At 36.7% G+C, this 18,119-nt stretch overlaps 1 protein-coding gene across 2 annotated transcripts in view; it reads left to right on the forward strand.

The window, feature by feature from the left end:
- The window catches only part of SLC9A7 (solute carrier family 9 member A7), a 195,359-nt gene that overhangs the window by 96,858 nt on the left and 80,382 nt on the right, over positions 1–18,119 (forward strand). For both annotated transcript variants that reach the window (XM_027859465.1, XM_027859466.1), the window contains exons 4-5: positions 2,306–2,382; positions 4,712–4,824. In XM_027859465.1, coding sequence (XP_027715266.1) covers positions 2,306–2,382; positions 4,712–4,824 — 190 coding nt within the window. The remainder of the gene's footprint in view (positions 1–2,305; positions 2,383–4,711; positions 4,825–18,119) is intronic.

Consider the following 18,119-nt stretch of genomic DNA (forward strand, 5'->3'; position numbering starts at 1 on the left):
AAACAGGTACTAAGTTCTTTCTACTTCACTTCTCCCTGTTATCTCAAGGGACACTATAGAAATATCGATATATTTTGAATTCTTCAAAAAATAGCTGTGTGAGCTCTCTTTCTGCCAGTCTCTCTTGAGCTATGTTAAAGTCTAGATTATTTACAACAGTAATGACAGCAAGAAAAATCCATATATTATATGCCTATAAGCACACACATACACAGAGTGCTCCTATTTTGAAACATATTCTCTTTTTGACAGTAGATTTACTTTGTTATTGTGCTTTGCTTTGGTTCATGCTAATGTAATTTTGAATTACTTGACTATAAATCAAAGGATAAAATGTGAGCATAAAGCATGCTGAGTGGTAGTGGAAAGCTAACACTTAAAGGACCAGGTGTATTCATTTGCATCAAGTAACACAAGAGCTTTTAAATAATTGTTTATAATTTACTATAATTTTTCCAATATTGCAAATGCAGTTTAAATATAATAATTATAAGCAGATAGTATTTTATTTTGAAAAAAAATTTTGATCCTTTAGTTTCAATTTTCTTTACTTCATGCATTAAAAAAAACCCTCCAATTAATTGATGCAGCTTGGTTTCTTTGAGGCATTCTTAAATTCTGGTACTATTTAACACTTAATCCTGAGTCACTTATATGTGGATGATCAAGGATTCAGTGAACTTATGTTACTGATTACTTCTTATCATATCCCTTCCCTCCACCTTAGAGTCCCACATCTTACCCAGCTAAGCTCTGTGTGGAACTAATAGAAGTAGATTCATGGTTCTTAATTTCTTTGAAATCTGATTTAAAATAAAAAGTTCTGCTGCTATGTAAATGAATTATTTTTTTTAATCAGAAGATAACTGATTTAAGGGACAAATATAATGTTCCAGAGATAAGTAAAAATAATATAACTTTTAATACAATGACAATGCTTGTGGTCAGCAAGGCATGGGTTTTGAGTTGGTTTTTTTTTTTGCTAGGGTTGATGGGTTAATGATCCATTTACATATTCTCCAATCCCTATTGTGGCCATTGTCAAGCATTTGGGCCAATGGAATAAAGGCAGTCAGTGGCCTTGCTGAGACTCAGATGTGAGCAGGTCTCTAACCAGTGAGTCTTGCCCTAGTTCTTTCAGTTTTGATTTCTGGTTGCCAGTAGCCTCACTGATGATTCAGGGTCTTCCTTAATTTTTAAAATGAGCTTTTTTTTTTTTTATCCTAGGTATTTTTTTTGTAATAGTTATTGCCTGTCAAGTGAGAATGCCCCAGATATTGAATATCCTAAACCATGACACAGTAACCCGTAAAAAGAAACCTCATGTGACTGTGAAGATAGCTCACAAAATCTTGGGACTTTAGAAAAGGAGAATTTGCTATCGTTTTGTATAAACCCTGGAGACAAATGGTTTACTCAAAGGCCAGCTCCTCTTTTTGGACCATTTAAAATACATTTACATTGTGTGAAAGACTTGTTTCTAAGATGAAACCTTATCCTTTAAAATATTTGAATAGTTATATTTTCCCCCAGTTTTCTTATTTTCCATTTCCTCAAGGCCAATGTTGGGATTTCCCTAGATTCATTTCAAGTGAGTGCCAACACCTGAACTAATAGGTGTCCATGATATTGAGCTCTCAGCTACTACAAGATGCCAAAGTGACTCCTACATCACCAAAGACAGATATGATTATGTTTCATTCAGCTAATATTTATTAAGAACTTTCTGGGTGCAGAACATTGGGCTAATAGGCATTGGGGGAGAAACCAAGTTAGATAAGACATAATCTGCTCTCTGCCTTGAGGAAGCTTCATCTGATAGGAGGAAAAGACAGACAAATACAAAGAGAGGGAGAGAACTTTAACTCACAATGTTTTTTAAGTTAATTAGAGGCATAGAACAAAAAAGCTGTGTGAAGTCTCATGGAAAAAACATCAATACAAAAAGGAAGATCAGGAAAATATTCCTGGAGTAAGGGGTATTTGTCTTGCCAGTGTCATTTTAGTGTTAGGTGTATTCTGAGTCTTGGCAATTAGTCATCCACATAAAACCTAAGCAGTAGCTCTCTTTTAGGTTTGATTAACTAGAGCATCCCCATTGGCTTTTCTTAGCTTTTCTTGATTTATTCTTTAGCTGGTAGAGCCAAGGAATTAGTTTTCCTTGTCACAGTGTTTAAGCTGATTATTTTACCTTTTAACATAACCAAAACTGACCTTGTAGGTAAACGTTCTCTTTTTGGAGAGATGTGGTGGGCTTGTCTATATTGTCAAAGGTCTCAAAGTAATTTATATTTTTCTTATTTAGAGACACTTTTTCAGGAATCTTGGGTCTATTCTGGCTTATGCTTTCTTAGGGACTGCTGTCTCCTGTTTCATTATTGGGTAAGTGAGACTTCTTATAGATCTGAGTGAATGTGTTTTTCAGAAATGCTGTAATACGAGTGGGTCCTGAGAGCCCAATATTTGTGATTTTAGTGGTAACTGTAACCATAATGATCTAAAATGTAAAATTTGGCTTTACTTATAGGAGAAATTCTGGTAAATTCAAAATTATTTTAATTAAATTCTCCAGAAATTTTAGGCACTTTAAATAAACTTGTTAATAGTCATATTTTCATGAAATATTCACATGACAATTTTTGAATTAAGCATTGGCATAGTGGAAACAAGATACTTTGATGGGGAAAAAATGGAAAATTAATTTCTTGCCTGTTGTAGCTCAGAGCTTGTCATGTCAGAGGGTTTTGTGTTTTTTCTTTTTCTAAACAATTTGATGGCATGAGGCTCCCATTATTCCAGATAAATGGAACCAAGAGCACCTTAGCCTAGTTAGTGAGCAGTGACAAAAGTCCAGCATTTTTGAAACATTAAAGCATTATCTAAAAATTAGTTTTGAGAACACAGTTTGGTTTTACTAAGGTCTTTACTTAGATTTAAGCTCTAAGCCACCCAAAAATTGCCTGCTACATACTCTTTTCTTTTGCATTGACTTTCACCTTGGGTAATCCAACTTCTTCAGTTGGATTAAGATTGGTTTAACTATTAGACAAAAATCCAGTTCCTTATGATTTGTTTTGAGAACTGTCATTCTTATAATTCTACCTTAAAGGGACTTTAAAAGTCCCTTGGTATAACTCTTAAAATGCAAAAACTATTGGGAGAGATATTAAATCCTTAACACCTTAGTATGAATGAGTTTTCCAGGTCCTTTGAGGAAGCTCTGAAGGTTCAAGATAGAGGAAAATGGTCTAAATTGGGGGTGGAAAGCCTTGCAAAGGGAAGTTGGATTAACTATTTAGGTGGAGGAGGTCTGAAGCAGAAGTATTATTTTATATGTATTTTTCATGGATACAGACTAAAGCTACAGGTGATAAAAGACATATCAGGATAGGATATCAGGAAGAAGTACACTGATGCTGAGACTTCCCTTTTCCTTCCTCCCTCCCCCACACCTAATCTTGACTCACACATCTGGGTTTTGGAACTTCTCTATTCTAAGTTAAAGCAAGTTCCTATTCAAGGCAAATTGAAGACTCAGAAGAAATAATGAGTAAGAGTGCTAAGAGAGGCTCTTTCCCATAGTGGAATGAGGAAGCATTGTAACGCTGCCTATGTCTGTACGCTATGTGCTTCTCGCTGGCTGATGCTGTTACAAGCGGCAGATTCATAAAACCAATAAGCCTGCTTGAATTCTCTATATTCCAGTAGGAGAGTTTATTGAAATTGGACTCTGCTCTTGGTTTTCAAACAACTCTTGGCAAAGGTTAGGTTTAGGCAGTAGGCAAACAACTCACATGTCAAATGGCCAGCCCAGTTTCCCTCCTCTGTCTTTCCATTTTATTAATTTTGCATCTCCTATGGATTTCCTATCACGTCATGGTGTGTTGCTTTTAAACACTTTATTCCTCAGTTATTTAGTTCCTCAGCATCTTCTTTAGAAACTGAAACTCTAACTTAAGTAAGAGACTACAGTGCTAATTGGAAACCTTGTCGAACAGCTGTTCCAATTGTTTTTCCATTGCCTTTTTAAAAATACAGTGTTCAAATGACTCAGCAAAATGGTATTGACTACAAAGAGTTACCTGGTGCTAACATCCCTTTAATTCTTTATAGGTTTTTTAAGAAGTTTTGGGGTACATGACACGCAATATCAACTCCATTTTTGTTAGCTTGTTTACCGTATGCTAGTACATTGGTATCTCCCTATTTTTTCCCCCAAAGGGGAAATAAGTTTTCATTTAAGGATACTTTTGATTTAGACCTTTGGTCGTGTGATTGATTTATTCTGTGGAAGCTCCAAATGAGAGGGAGAGGGAGCAAGCAGTAGGATGATCCTCCGCTTAAAATTTGGTAGCCTCTGAGTGTTAGGTGCTTGTATCACTCTTTTCTCGGGCAATGATGTAAACTCCAATAGAAATGAGGACTACTGATCTATACACAAGGATCCCTGTTGGTCTCCTATTGACTTAGATTTAAAATGTAATATTATCTATGTTTCATTGCATTTATATTTATTATGTTAAATATTTCCCAGTCACATTTTAATCAGGTTCTGGCCTCATTTGGGAGTGTTGTAGGCTGCATGCAGCCCTCAGGCCTCATGTTTGACACCACTCTTCTATGGTACTGGGGTAGATGATTCTGTTTTCATTTTTCCTTGAGCTCCCAGGGAAACTGCCCTGCTAATTTGATCGTTTTTCTCTTCTTACAGGAATCTCATGTATGGAGTGGTAAAGCTCATGAAGCTAGTAGGACAGCTCTCTGACAAATTTTACTACACAGATTGTCTCTTGTTTGGAGCAATTATCTCAGCCACTGATCCAGGTATTTAACCACTTGACCCTTGGCATGGGTACTCCCTCTGCTAATGCTGTTTCCAGTTACCTCCGCGCCTTATCAGATGATCTTTCTGAATTACTGTAGCCAAAAAAAGTCATCCCTACATGGCCAGTCTTCTGATAGTAAGCCTCTCTTTTAGCCAGAAAACATTTTTTTAAAATTTTATTTTAGACTCAAACACCAGAACACAAATACAGAATGGAGAAAAGAAAAAAAAATCATAAATTTAAATATTGGAACTTAAATACAAAGGGGAAAAAAAGCATGTCAGGTACATAGCAGAACATAAGAGAGGATTCAAAGTATGTAACGATAAATTTTCATTACAAGAAAACCTGTATGATAAATACTGCACATTGTGTTGAGAGCTGTCCATCTTTTCTTCATTTCCTTGTAAGTTTTCTTTTGTTCTCTGCTGTGCACTTTTTACTTTGTTTTTTTTACCCCCTTCTTCCTGCCTTGCCTCCCCACCCCATCCCATCCCCACCCCAGAAGACTGCAATTAAGTGCAGACATATTAGCAAGCATTTATTAAGGGCCAAGCGTTGGGATACCAAAAAAAAAGGGCAAAAACATGGTCCCAGCACTCAAAGAACTCACGGTCTAACTCACAGACAACATGGAAGCAGCGGTGCACAAGAAGATTGGGAAGAGAGAGGCAGGTTTTAAATGCCAGACAGAATTTCATATTTGATCCTGGAGGCAATAGGGAGCCACTCTGGTTTACTGAATAAGGGTAGGGCCACCTCAAACTTGCGTTTTCAGTAAAATCACTTTGGCAGCCCAGTGGAGGATAGACTAGTGGGGAGAGGCTTGAGGCAGGGAGACCAACCTGAAAGATATGGCAATAGTTCCAAAGTGATGAGAGCCTATGACTGGGTGGCAGCTATGTGAGTGGATATTGTTGTTGTGTATGTTGTGAAGTCAGCTGGGCCTTGGACAGTCGACACATAGTTCATCATCAAGAGCATATTCTGGGCCTTTTCTCAGTAGCATTTGCCAGACCATGTGCTAAGTTGGTCTAGCCTTAGAAAGCACAAGGTGACCTCCTGACCACTGTGAGGCATTAGAATAAGACCCAAAGTAGGATCATTCTAGTCACACCATTTTTAATGTCATTCAGAACAGTGCATCTCTCATGAATTCATGATTTGTGCTTTTTTTTCCACGGCATGGCAAATGCAGTGACAGATCAATGGTTCTGACACATCACTTAAAATGATATTTCTCAGCTGTGTTGGTGACGTATTTCATCCTTTTATTTTCATTTTAATTTAAGGACATTCTGAAGCATATGGTCATAGTTTGATCTTTCTCTTTCTCTCTGGCTCTCTGTCTCTGTTTTTCTCTTTGTTTTTATTTCTATATCTCTCTCTCTGTCTCAATCTGTTTCTGACTCACAATGTCTCTATCTCTTTTTTTATTTATCTTTTAGTTGTTTTATTAATGCTTTAAAAAATAACCACTGTAACTTATGAATAATATTCCCAATAATTTTAAGTACACTTAAGTACTTAAGCAAAGTACTTGCTTTTTACAGTTAAGCAAAACAAACATTTATCCTGGTGCTTTTCTGGTTTTTCCTATCTCTGCCTTGTGGCTTTCACTCCTTCCAGGAAACAGATGTTACTTGATTGTAATAATATCACAGAAGGCTGACATGCTAGTCTTGCAGACAGTGATGTATTAAATGTCTATCATTACCTGGAGCAAATGTAATTTTATTTCCTCAAATACTTTTTTGTCATTAATACCTACTGTGTTTCAGCTTGTGTGGAGAGCAGGCTGTAGGCTCTAAAGTGGTTTACTACTGATTCATCTGGTAGATGTCCTTTCAGGCATTACTCACTTGACCATTTCTTAGAACTTAAAAAATTTTAAACTTACACATGCACACACCGTAACATTTATTAAAACTGTGATTAAGTCCATCTGTAGAAAATGTTTATAATAAACAGTTTCTTTATTGGCAGCTATCAATAATGGATCTTGCTAAAGAGATAGTTTTGTAGGAGGAAAAGAGGTAGAAAGGCCTATGCCATTGTCTAATAAGCTTTAGATTAGGGATACTTGTTTTTTTTTTAATTAAATATTTATTTTATTTGCAAAGATCAGCTTTCTCTCTGTCCTTCCCCTCGCCCCCCCATGCCTCTCATTGAGAAAACAATAAGAAAACCCCTATTACAAACATGTACACACAAGCAAAATCAATTTTTGCATTGCCATGTCTAAAAAATTATGTCTCCATTTACATTGAGTTTCTCACCTTTTTGTCAGGAGTCGGGCAGTATGCTTCATTCATTGTAAGGCCTCAGGAATTGTAGTTGGTCATTGTTTTGTTTATGAGAGTTCCCAAGTTTTCTTTAAAAAATTTTTTTTGTTTTAATCAGCCAAGATTTGTCTTCTCACCCTCCCCACTCTCCCCACCTCTATTGTGAACATAAGAAAACCAAAACCCATTACAAACATAGATAGTCAATCAAAACAAAATTCTACATTGGCTATGTCCTAAAAAATATTTATCTCATTTTGCATTCTGAATTCTTTACCTCTCTATCAGGAGAGGGAAACATGTTTCATCTTTAGTCTTCTGCATCCTGGTTGGTCATTACACTGATAAGAGTTCAGCACAATAGTATTACATCACATACAGATTTCCATTGTTTGCCTCCTCAAAAAAGCTATAAATATTTTTGTACTGTCAAGATTAGAAGGAAAGCAGGAACCTGGTGGATGGTGGGATTTTTTACAGCAAGGACTTATTTCTCAAATATATAGAGAACCGAGTCAAATTTTTAAGAATACAAGTCATTCCTCAACTGATAAATGGTGAAAGGATATGAGTTTTCAGAAGAAGAAATCATTTATTTATAGTCATATGAAAAAATGCTCTAAATCACTAAATCACAGCAAAATGCAAATTAAAACAACGCCGAGGTACCACCTATCAGATTGACTAATGTGACAGAAAAGGAAAATGACAAATGTTGGAGGGGATATGGGAAAAATTGGGATACTAATGCACTTTTGGACTCGTGGACTAATCCAACCATTCTGGAGAGCAATTTTGAACTATGCTCCAAGGGCTATAAAACTGTGCCTGCCCTTTGACCCAGCAATACCACTGTATCTGTATCCCAAAGAGATCAAAGAAAAAGGAAAAGCACCTACATGTACAAAAATATTTATAGCAGCTCTTTTTGTGGTGGCAAAGAATTGGAAATTGAGGGGAATGTTCATTGATTAGGGAATGGCCGAACAAGTTGTGACATGTGATTGTGATGTAATACTACTGTACTATAAGAAATGATGAGCAGGATGCTTTCAGAAAAAACCTGGGAAGACTTATATGAACTGATGCAAAGTGAAGTGAGCAGAACCAAGAGAATATTATACACAATAACCCCAATATTATATGATAATCGGCTGTAGCTATTCTCAACAATACAGCAATCCAAGACAATTCTGAAGGACTTATGATAAAAAATGCTATCCACCTCCAGTGAAAGAACTGATAGTCTGAATGCAGATTGAAGCATAATTTTTTTTACTTTATTTTTCTTGGTTTACTTTTTTTTTTTTTTTTGGTCTATATTCTTTTGCAACATGGGTAATACAGCAATATGTTTTGCATGACTGCACATGTATAATCTATATCAAATCGCTTGCTTTCTCAAGGAGGGGAGAAAAGGAGGGAGAGAATTTAGAACTCAAAATTTAAAAAAAACCAATGTTAAAAAATTTTTACATTTAATTGAGAAAAAAATAAAACAGAAAAGTATGTGACCTTGGTCAAAGAAGGTAAAGATAAAAGAATGTTCTAACATTAAAAAATATTTTTTTGTACATCATCAGAATTTGTTTTGCTTAGGACTAATCCCTCCTTTAAACTTTCTCTCTGGTTCCCCATTCTCCCTTCTCCTTTTTCTCACCGATTTCCTTGTTTTTCTATTTCCCCATCTCTCTGTGCCAAACTGTGTTTGTATGTATTCTTCCTTCTTTTGACTAGTTTAGATGACAATGAGGTTCAAGTGTCTACTGCTTTACTACCACCACCACCCCTTTTTCTCCTTGTCTGTATAGATCTGTCTCTTTGTGCACAGTCAAGGGCACTTATCTTTTTTGTGTGTATGTGATAGGCTGCTTTTGGCAGTCTGGTGAAAGCCTATAGACTCCTTCTCAGACCAATGTATTTAAATCATAAAACAAAATACATGGGATTATAAAGAAAATATATTGGATTATAGTTATCAAAATATATTTTTTTTAAAGTTAATGGATCTTGGGCTAAGAACCCTAGCTTTAGGCCAAAGTCTTCGTGTACAGGACAGACTTTGAAGATTCTTAAGATCCCCGAGTGAACATGTGGACTCCTATTAGCAGATGTATGGTTCTCATGCAGGTAATGGGTGTTTTTAAAGAAGATGAGCTTCTCTTCCCACTTGATTGCATTCTAAAGGGAGGTATGAAGCAGAATGATAAAACAGATGGAAGACTCAACAGAGTTTGTTTTCTCTTAAAAAGAAATAATAATAAAGAGAAGTCATTATTTACCTGCCTCATGTTGATGCTGGAGGGAAGAATTATGTGGCTCTGAAGAGCTCTGGAAAAGGCTTTACTATCCTAATGGCTTACTCTCTTGGGTATATCTCAGTTGTATGCAGCAGATTAAATATGGTATACTTGGAAAGGTCTTTTGTCTGATCATTGAATGCCTTACTAATACTAAAGATACCAACCTGGGCAGAAGCAGTCTCATGAAACTAATTAATATTTGGTGCATTTTGAGTATCTTGAATTGGTATGTTAAAGTGCAGTATAATAGTATTTTAGACCTGGAAGAAACATTTGAGCTGGCTCAACCCCCTCATTTTACAGATGAGGAAATTTGGCCATTTGGGGGAAGTGACTTATCTAAGGTCACACAGCAAATGACACAGTTAGAACTGAAAACCACATTGCCCAATTCTTATTCTAGTGTTCTGTCCACTAATACAATACTGTCCCATAAAGAAAATAGCACCTTTTTTCTTAGCTGGGTTCAAGTCAACCATCTTTCAATTAAATTAGGTTTTTTTAGGAATCTTGTGATTCCTATAAATGTGTATCTATTATAAAAGAGAAAAATTTGGTATAGTAACACCACCTCACTTACTAGTCACCCCAAGGGATAGTGGATAAATCATTTAACTGTTAAAACAGCAAAACTTTTTCATTTTAACTGCTTTTTAACAGAAATCTTTCTAAAATTTATCTTAGATCTCACTCTTGGTAAACTTGAATACTGAATATATTCATTACGACTCATTCTGAATATCAGTCTTTATGCTATATTCTAGATTAAAAATGTCAAACATGAAGCTTGCAGGCCTCCACACTCTCAAGTACAACCTGAATTAGATTAAAATATGATTGAGAAATATTTAACGAAATAAATAAAAATATAATAGAACCATTTGAGGCTTTCTAAGTCAATACACAGCCTTCAAGGATCCTTATGTACAGGTCAGTAGATCTTATTTCTATTTAAATTTGACACCAATGCTCTGAATGATGTGGCCAATTATATATTGACCCCAGAAGATATTCATTTGCCTCTTTTAAAAATGAAGTGAGGGATATGGAGTTTTATGATTTTCTGGAAAATGTAACAATGCCTTTTCCCAGAATTGTAATCATAGAGTTCTACAGCTAGAATAAATAGAAGAGATCGTTTACTTCAGCCTTCTTATTTACTGATTTTTATTGCTGTTCACTTGTTTCAGTCGTGTCCAACTCTTCATGACCCATTTGGAGTTTTCTTGGCAAAGATAAGGGAGTGGTTTGCCATTTCCTTCTCCACCTCATTTTACAGATGAAGAACTGAGGCTAATAGGGTCAAGAAACTTGTCTTGAGGTCACATAGGGGTAATAAGCATCTCAAGCCATATTTGAACTCAGAAAGAAGAGTCTTCCTGACTGCAGGCCCAGTTCTCTATTCACTGAATCCCCTAGTTGCCCCAATCTTACTCATTAGGAAAGTATAATTCAAAGAGTATCAAGATCATATCGTTAAGGGGAGAGCTGAGATTAGAATTTGTCTCCTTAGTTAAAAGCCGTGACTTTGTCTGCTATACTGTGCTGTTCCTAAGAATCGTGTCAGAGACCAGAATTATGTTCTTGGGATTTGGCCTCCAGAAATCACCACTATTTTTGGCCTGATTTTTTCTAGTGTGCTTTGGCATGTCAACAGCATTTAATTTTTTTTTTTTAACTAGAAAGAGCATTGGACTGGATATGTAGAGCTATAGGTTCTAGTCCTAAGGTCTTGTACAAATAAGTTGTATGAACTTGGGAAAGTCATTTAACTTATTTAACATTAAATTACTTGGCTCCAGCTTCCTCATTGGTAAATCAAGGTATTGAATTAGATCTGGGTTCTTAGCCTAGGATCCATGAACATTTTAAAAGATATTTTGATAACTATTTCAGTATAATAGGACCCCTTTGTAATTCTGTGTATTTTGTTTAATTTTATGCATTTAAAGTGTTCTCAGAAGGGGTCCATAGGTTTCACCAGACTGCCAAAGAGGGTTCATGACAAAGAACTCCTGAACTAGATGACCTCTTAAGATCCTTTCTAACATGAAAATTCTGTGATTAGCTTTGTTAGTATCAGGTAAACCCATGTTTCAGAAATGTTTCTCATCATAGATACGAGTTCAATTTAGTCGTTATTCAGTCGTGTCTGACTCTTCATGGCGTCATTTGGGGGTTTTCTTGGTGAAGATACTGGAGTAGTTTGCCATTTCTTTCCCCAGCTCATTTTACAGATGAGGAAACTGAGGCAAATAGAGTGAAGTGACTTGCCTGAGGTCACACAGCTAGTAAGTGTCTGAAGTCAGATCTGAACTCAGGAAGAAAAGTCTTCCTTCCTGACTCCAGGGCTGGCACTCTATCCTCAGTGCCACCTAGCTGCCCCATGGATATGAGTACAATGCTACCAAACTGGGGTAAGGGTGGGGAGTTTTGGTTCATATATTCATTATTCTGAATTACCCGTAAGTAATAGGTAAATGTGCTACACCTTTGAAAGCTGTTTAATGCTGAAATGTGCCAGTCCCTAGAAGTGTTCTGTGTGGATAGAAGAAGAGAAGGGAGGGTTAAAGCTTTGGCAAATGCAAGGTTAGTCAGTCATTCTATTATTGATGATTTTCTGACAGCTAAGACAAGGGCATAACACTGTCAAATTTTACCAGCTTCATTAGCATTATAAAACTCCTGATGGAGATAAAGACTGTGTTCAGAAATGAATATTCTGGGGAAAGGAACCCCACAGTCTTTTATACTGTCAGGGTTTGCTCTGTGATTAATCTAATCTTTTATTGCCACACCTCATTGGGAAATACCAAAGCCACACCTTAGAAAATGCACACAGTTCAGTTGATTACATATTTATTAAAAAAAAAAAACAACTCTGTAGTTATCATTGACCAAATATAGGCTCCTTCTGCTCTTTTTTCTGTTCACAAATGGCCTCTAATAATTCATGATACTTGAACCCTGTGTGCCCCAGTCATGGTGGTGTATCACAGCTTTGATTCAGAATCTTCAGTTCTCTCTTCTTAAGCATTTGGGCTATAGAATATAGGTTGCTCAGTATACTGATCCATCAACATTTTCTTGTCCTTTAAAAGTTTTTTACAGATGTCAATTTCGCCCTCTTTCTGATACTTCTCTTTTAGCCCTGGAACTATTGTCACTGTGGTCTTGCTCTCAACCACATCCTTCAGAGATCCAGAGTCACACACGTAACATAGACCCACCCAGAACACTTAACAATAGCAAGCAGCTATGAGAATGAACTTGCTGAGGAGAGTACAGCAATATATCACAAGGATCATAGACTATGAACAGGTGGGATTTATACCAGGAATGCAGGGTTGGTTCAGTATTAGGGAAACTATCAGCATAATTGACCATATCAATAACAAAGCCAAGAGAAATGATATGATTATCTCAATAGATGCAGAAAAAGCTTTTGACAAGATATAATACTCATTCCTAAGTAAAACATTAAAAAGCATAAGAATAAGTGGAGCTTTCTTTAAAATTATAAGAAGGATCTATCTAAAACCATCAGCAAGCATTATGTAATGGTAATAAGGTAGAAGCCTTCCCAGTAAGATCAGGGGTGAAGCAAGGATGCCCATTATCACCACTATTATTCAATGTTGTAGTGGAAATAAGAGAAGAAAAAGAAATTGAAGGAATTAGAATAGGTGATGAGAAAACAAAAGTATCACTCTGCAGATGATGTGATGGTCTACTTAGAGAATCAACTACAAAACTAATTGAAATAATTAACAACTCCAACAAAGTTGTTGGATATAAAAAAAATACCCATATAAATCATCAACATTTCTACATGTTACCAGCAAAGTCCAGCAGCAAGAGATAGAGAAATTCCATTTAAAATAAATGTAGACAATATAAAACACTTGGGAGTCCACCTGCCAAGACAAACTTAGGTACTATATGAAAACAATTATAAAACACTTTTCACACAAATAAAGTCAAACCTGAACAACTGGAAAAATATTAATTGTTCATGAGTAGGCTGAACCTATGTAATAAAAATGAGAATTCTATCTAAATTAATTTACTTATTCAGTGCCATACAAAACTGTCAAAAATATTTTATAGAGCTAGAAAAATTAATAAAATTCATCCAGAATGAACTTACCGCAGAAGTGAAAGCCAAGTACACTTTTTCTCTGTATAACAGAGCCTTATATCTACTACTTCACATTTCATTATCCTCTTTATCTCCAGGTAATCATTATTTCTCCCTTGACTCTCCCCAAATGTCACTTGGTCATGAGTCCCAGATTTCTCCCATATTAATTGTTTGGGTTCACATTTGAATCTTGCTTTCTTTTATCTTTTGGTGCAGGCATGATTCTTTATGCTTTGATTTTTTTTTTTTTTATCTTTGCATCCTCAGCACTGAGCATCATACCTTGAACATAGTATTTAATGTTTTATTGTTGAATTGAATGATCATCTTTTTCCTCTTTCCTTTTCTGGCCCAGTTAGCAATCTTGTGAGTGTACCTATATCTCCTACTACAGGTGGGCAAGGTTCAGTGGTTAGAGTGCCATGCTGGGAGTCAGGAAACCTGAGTTAAAATCAGGCCTCAGACACTTACTAGCTGTGTGACCCTGGAAAAATCACTTCACCTCTTCCTGCCTCAGTTTTCTTATCTGTAAAATGGGGGTAATAATAGCACCTACCTTGCAGAGTTATGAGGATCAAATGAGATAATAATTGTAAAGTGTTTCATGCAGAGCTTTATATAACACATGTTAGATACTGTATAAAATCAGTTATTATTATTGTTGTTGTTTAGTCATTTTCAATCACGTCTGACTCTTGGGACCCCTCTTGGGGTTTTCTTGATAGAGATATTGGAGTGATTTGCCATTTCCTTCTCCAGCTCAATTTACAGAAGAGGAAACTGAGGCAAACAGGGTCATATGACTAGTAAGTGTCTGAGACCAGATGTGAACTCAGGAAGATGAGTATGCCTGATTCCAAGCTCAGTGCTCTACCCACTGCGCCACCTAGTGGCTAACTGTTATTACTACACAAGGATTAAGCAAGAAATAAATGGGTTTTTCAGTTTCCTTTTCACCATTTGCAGACTTGGTCCTAGGTTTGGAGCTGATTCTTGCCCAAGACTACCTCAGTCATTAGATTAACTCCTTATCCACTATAAAAGTGAAGAAAGTTTAGAACCCATATGTTGGAAAGCTTCTATAGGACAGCTAGTTATATTCTGTTTGTATATAGTACACCTTTTTTTTTTTCAGGCTATTCACTGTCCCATGTCCCTGTTGAGTTTCTCACTATAATGAGTGACCACAATGAACCGTTGTTTATCCATACCAGTTAAAACCCCTCTCGTGAGGTGCAGTCCAGCTGTACCCTCAGAACTGATTGAAATAAAGAGTTTGTCTGACCTTCAAGTACCCCTGTGGACCTCTGTCTTATATGACTTATGTGGAGTAGTGAGGCCCTCAGCAGATAATTCCTAGAGTCCTTTCTGTTCTATCTAGGCTGAGTTTCTTTTCAGTCCTTCTTCTAGTGGCCTCCCTGTCCTCTACTTCTAGTCACCAGTGCTTCTGTTGATTAGTATTCTCTTCCTGCTTTTTTTTTAAACTGTTTGTTCTTTTTTTTAATTGGGGAGGCAATTGGGGTTAAGTGACTTGCCCAGGGTCACACAGCTAATGAGTATCATGTGTCTGAGGTCGGATTTTAATTCAGGTCCTCCTGACTCCAGGGTCAGTGCTTTATCCACTGCGCCACCTAACTGCTCCTAAAACTCTTTTTCCTTATAGAAATGGTATCTTTTGTCCAAATGGACGCCATCTAAGTCTATCCTTCCACCCATTGTCCAAGATCATAAATCTACTTCCACGTGAATATTTAAGGTGACAAACAAATCATGACATGGTCCATAAAATTTAACAAGTTCTTTCTTAAAGTGGGGTAGATTTTAATTCAGTTTAATTTCCAGTCATTTGGATCTTAGTTTTGCTTTCTTGAACAGTGGGACTAATCTGTCTTCTAGGGAAAAGTCCTTCAAATATTTTCAGTATTGTGATCATGTCATTTCTTTCCCATCTCCATCTCATCTCCAGGCTAAACAACCTCAGTCCTTCAGTCATTCTTATGACAAAGATTTGGGATCCCTCATCTTCTAGGTCTCTCATTTAGATGTACTCCTATTGGTCACTGTCCCTCCTGAAATGTGGCTGTCAGAACTGAACACAATACTCCAGGTTTAATTGACTAGCACAGAGCAGATGGAACCCTCTCTTCCTTTGTTCTGGCTTCTTTCTATGTTAACAGATCCATGATCTCACCAATAGAGATGATTCCTTCAGGAGTACCCATTGCTATCAATCTGCACTGTCACATCCTCCAACAAGTCCTATCAGCAGGTCTACAGGTATTTATTAAGTACCTGCTATATGCCAAGCATAGTGCTAAGCCCTGGATACAAAGAAAGGCAAAAACATAGCCCCTGCCCTCATGGAGCTTACATTCTAATCCTCCAAGGGACCTACCTGGCATTCTGGGGACTTCCTCTAGATCAGTGATGTCAATTTCAAATAGAAAAGGGGGCCACTAAGCCTGACATAGTGATTCCAGTGGGCTACATGTTGACTTAAGAAAACCTCATATTAGCATTATCTGTTTTAAAATGTATTTTTATTTAGTTAAATAGTTCTAAATTATATTTTAATTTGGTTTGGGCCAAATCCGGTAGTGTGGCTGGCTACAACCTCTGGACTAAATCTATTAACATTATGTGGAAATTAATGTATGGAGGCTGTTCATTTACTATCCATTGCTCTCACTTCATGACCAGTTTTATTCTCTTCTCTAGTCATACCTCTTTCCCATTGTAAATTAAACTGTTTCTGGTCTTTTTTTTTTTTTTTTTTGGTTATTGTTGGTAATGTCAAACCCAACATGCTCACTATGCTTCTCCATGGTCCTTTTGGTGAGCCACAAAGACCGTGGTATTCTTTTATTTGAAGTCATAAAGGATCACTCAAAGAAAATGAGGGACCGGTAGGTGACACAATAAGATAGAGCGCTGGGCCTGGAGTCAGGAAGGCTGTTTCTCCTGAGTTCAAATCTAGCTCAGACACTTACTAGCTGTGTAACCCTGAGCAAGTCACTTCACCCTGTTTGCCTCAGTGTCCTCATCTGTAAAATGAGCTAGAGAAGGATATGGCAAACCACTCTAGTATCTTTGTCAAGAAAACCCCAAATGGGGTCATGGAGAGTCACACATAATTGAAAAATGACTAAATGACAACAAAGAAATTTGGTGTTTAAAAAAAATCTGTGTCACGGTGAAGCTTAGCATTGGGAAATGCATTGTCAAAGTTTTCCAAGTACAGTCTTGCTTACTCTTGCCTTCCTGTGCAATTAAGGACTTGCAGGTTCCTTCTTTTCCCCTGGCTTCATTTATATAATTAAAAATAATAAAAGCTACTAAATAGTGATAGATGGTTTGCAAAGGGCTTTATATACATTCTCATTTCATCTTCCCAACAACTGTGTCAGGTGGATGCTCTTATTATCCCTATTTTATAGAGAAAGAGACTGAGGCTCAGAGAGATTAAATACATTGCCTGAGATAACATAGCTAATTAGTTTCAGAGAAAGGATTTGAATTCATATCTTTCTGTCTCCATGTTCAGCACTCATTCCACTGCCCTCTCATATTTTTATAGCAAAACTTATTGATATTGACATGATTCAGTTCTAATAGTAGGGATATTAGTTCTTTAACATTTGCAAAATACTTTATATGTGTTATTTCTTTTCAATCTCACCTCAAGCCTGTGAGGTAGGTACTACAATCATGATTATTATCCCATTTAACAGATGAGGAAACTGAAGCTCAAGATGATTCTGTGACTTTCCTGTAGTCACCAGCTAGGAAGTGCGGAATTTGAATTCAGGTCTACCTGACTCCCAAGTTGAATGTTCTTTCCTGCTTTCCACTATTTCTGGCTGCATGTAATGGGAGTATGTCAACTTCTTTGGTCATTGGATAAGGATCTTTCTCACATCTGGAGTATCAACAGTTAATATTTATAGACTGTCTAAGAACTCTTTCCTTTTCTGCCTTTTTGCCACATTCACTGCAGAAGTAGAGGACCATGTTATATTTTTCTTTGTTTCAGGGAATGCCAGGGGCAATTTCCTTCCCAAAGTTTATTCCTAGGAATTAGGCCACAGTTGGAGGGAAATGAGTTATATGCCTCTTTATGTTCCTTTGCAAAGCTGATTAGCTTAACTCTAGACATGCCCTTAATCATTGGGATTTACCAAATTAATCCCGTTGGGAGATTATCTGGGCCCTTTGTTTTTACTCCCATCTCTCCTTTTCCACCTGCTCTATCCTTTTCCCTATTCTTAGGTAGAACAATTGATGACCCTTGGTCTAAGCCATCATCAGACCACAGTTGTTGTTCTGACTTTCTTGGTCCTTGGTATTTCAAGCAGCAAAGCATCAAGAGAGCAGAGTGTTTGTTCCTGATTATCTTTGCTACTCCATTTTTGGGCAGTACATGTAAAGCTTTATGGAGAGTCTGCTCTCTGCAGCTTATCACTTTAAATTCCATTCTTTGTCAAATATTCTTTCACTCCATCTTTCTTGTAGTCTATGAGTATACCTCAACATTCCCTACCTCACCTCATATCAGTCATTC

This window comes from Vombatus ursinus, unplaced genomic scaffold (genome assembly GCF_900497805.2).
Source record: "Vombatus ursinus unplaced genomic scaffold, bare-nosed wombat genome assembly UNPS02014168.1, whole genome shotgun sequence".
NCBI classification, from domain to species: Eukaryota; Metazoa; Chordata; class Mammalia; order Diprotodontia; family Vombatidae; genus Vombatus; species Vombatus ursinus.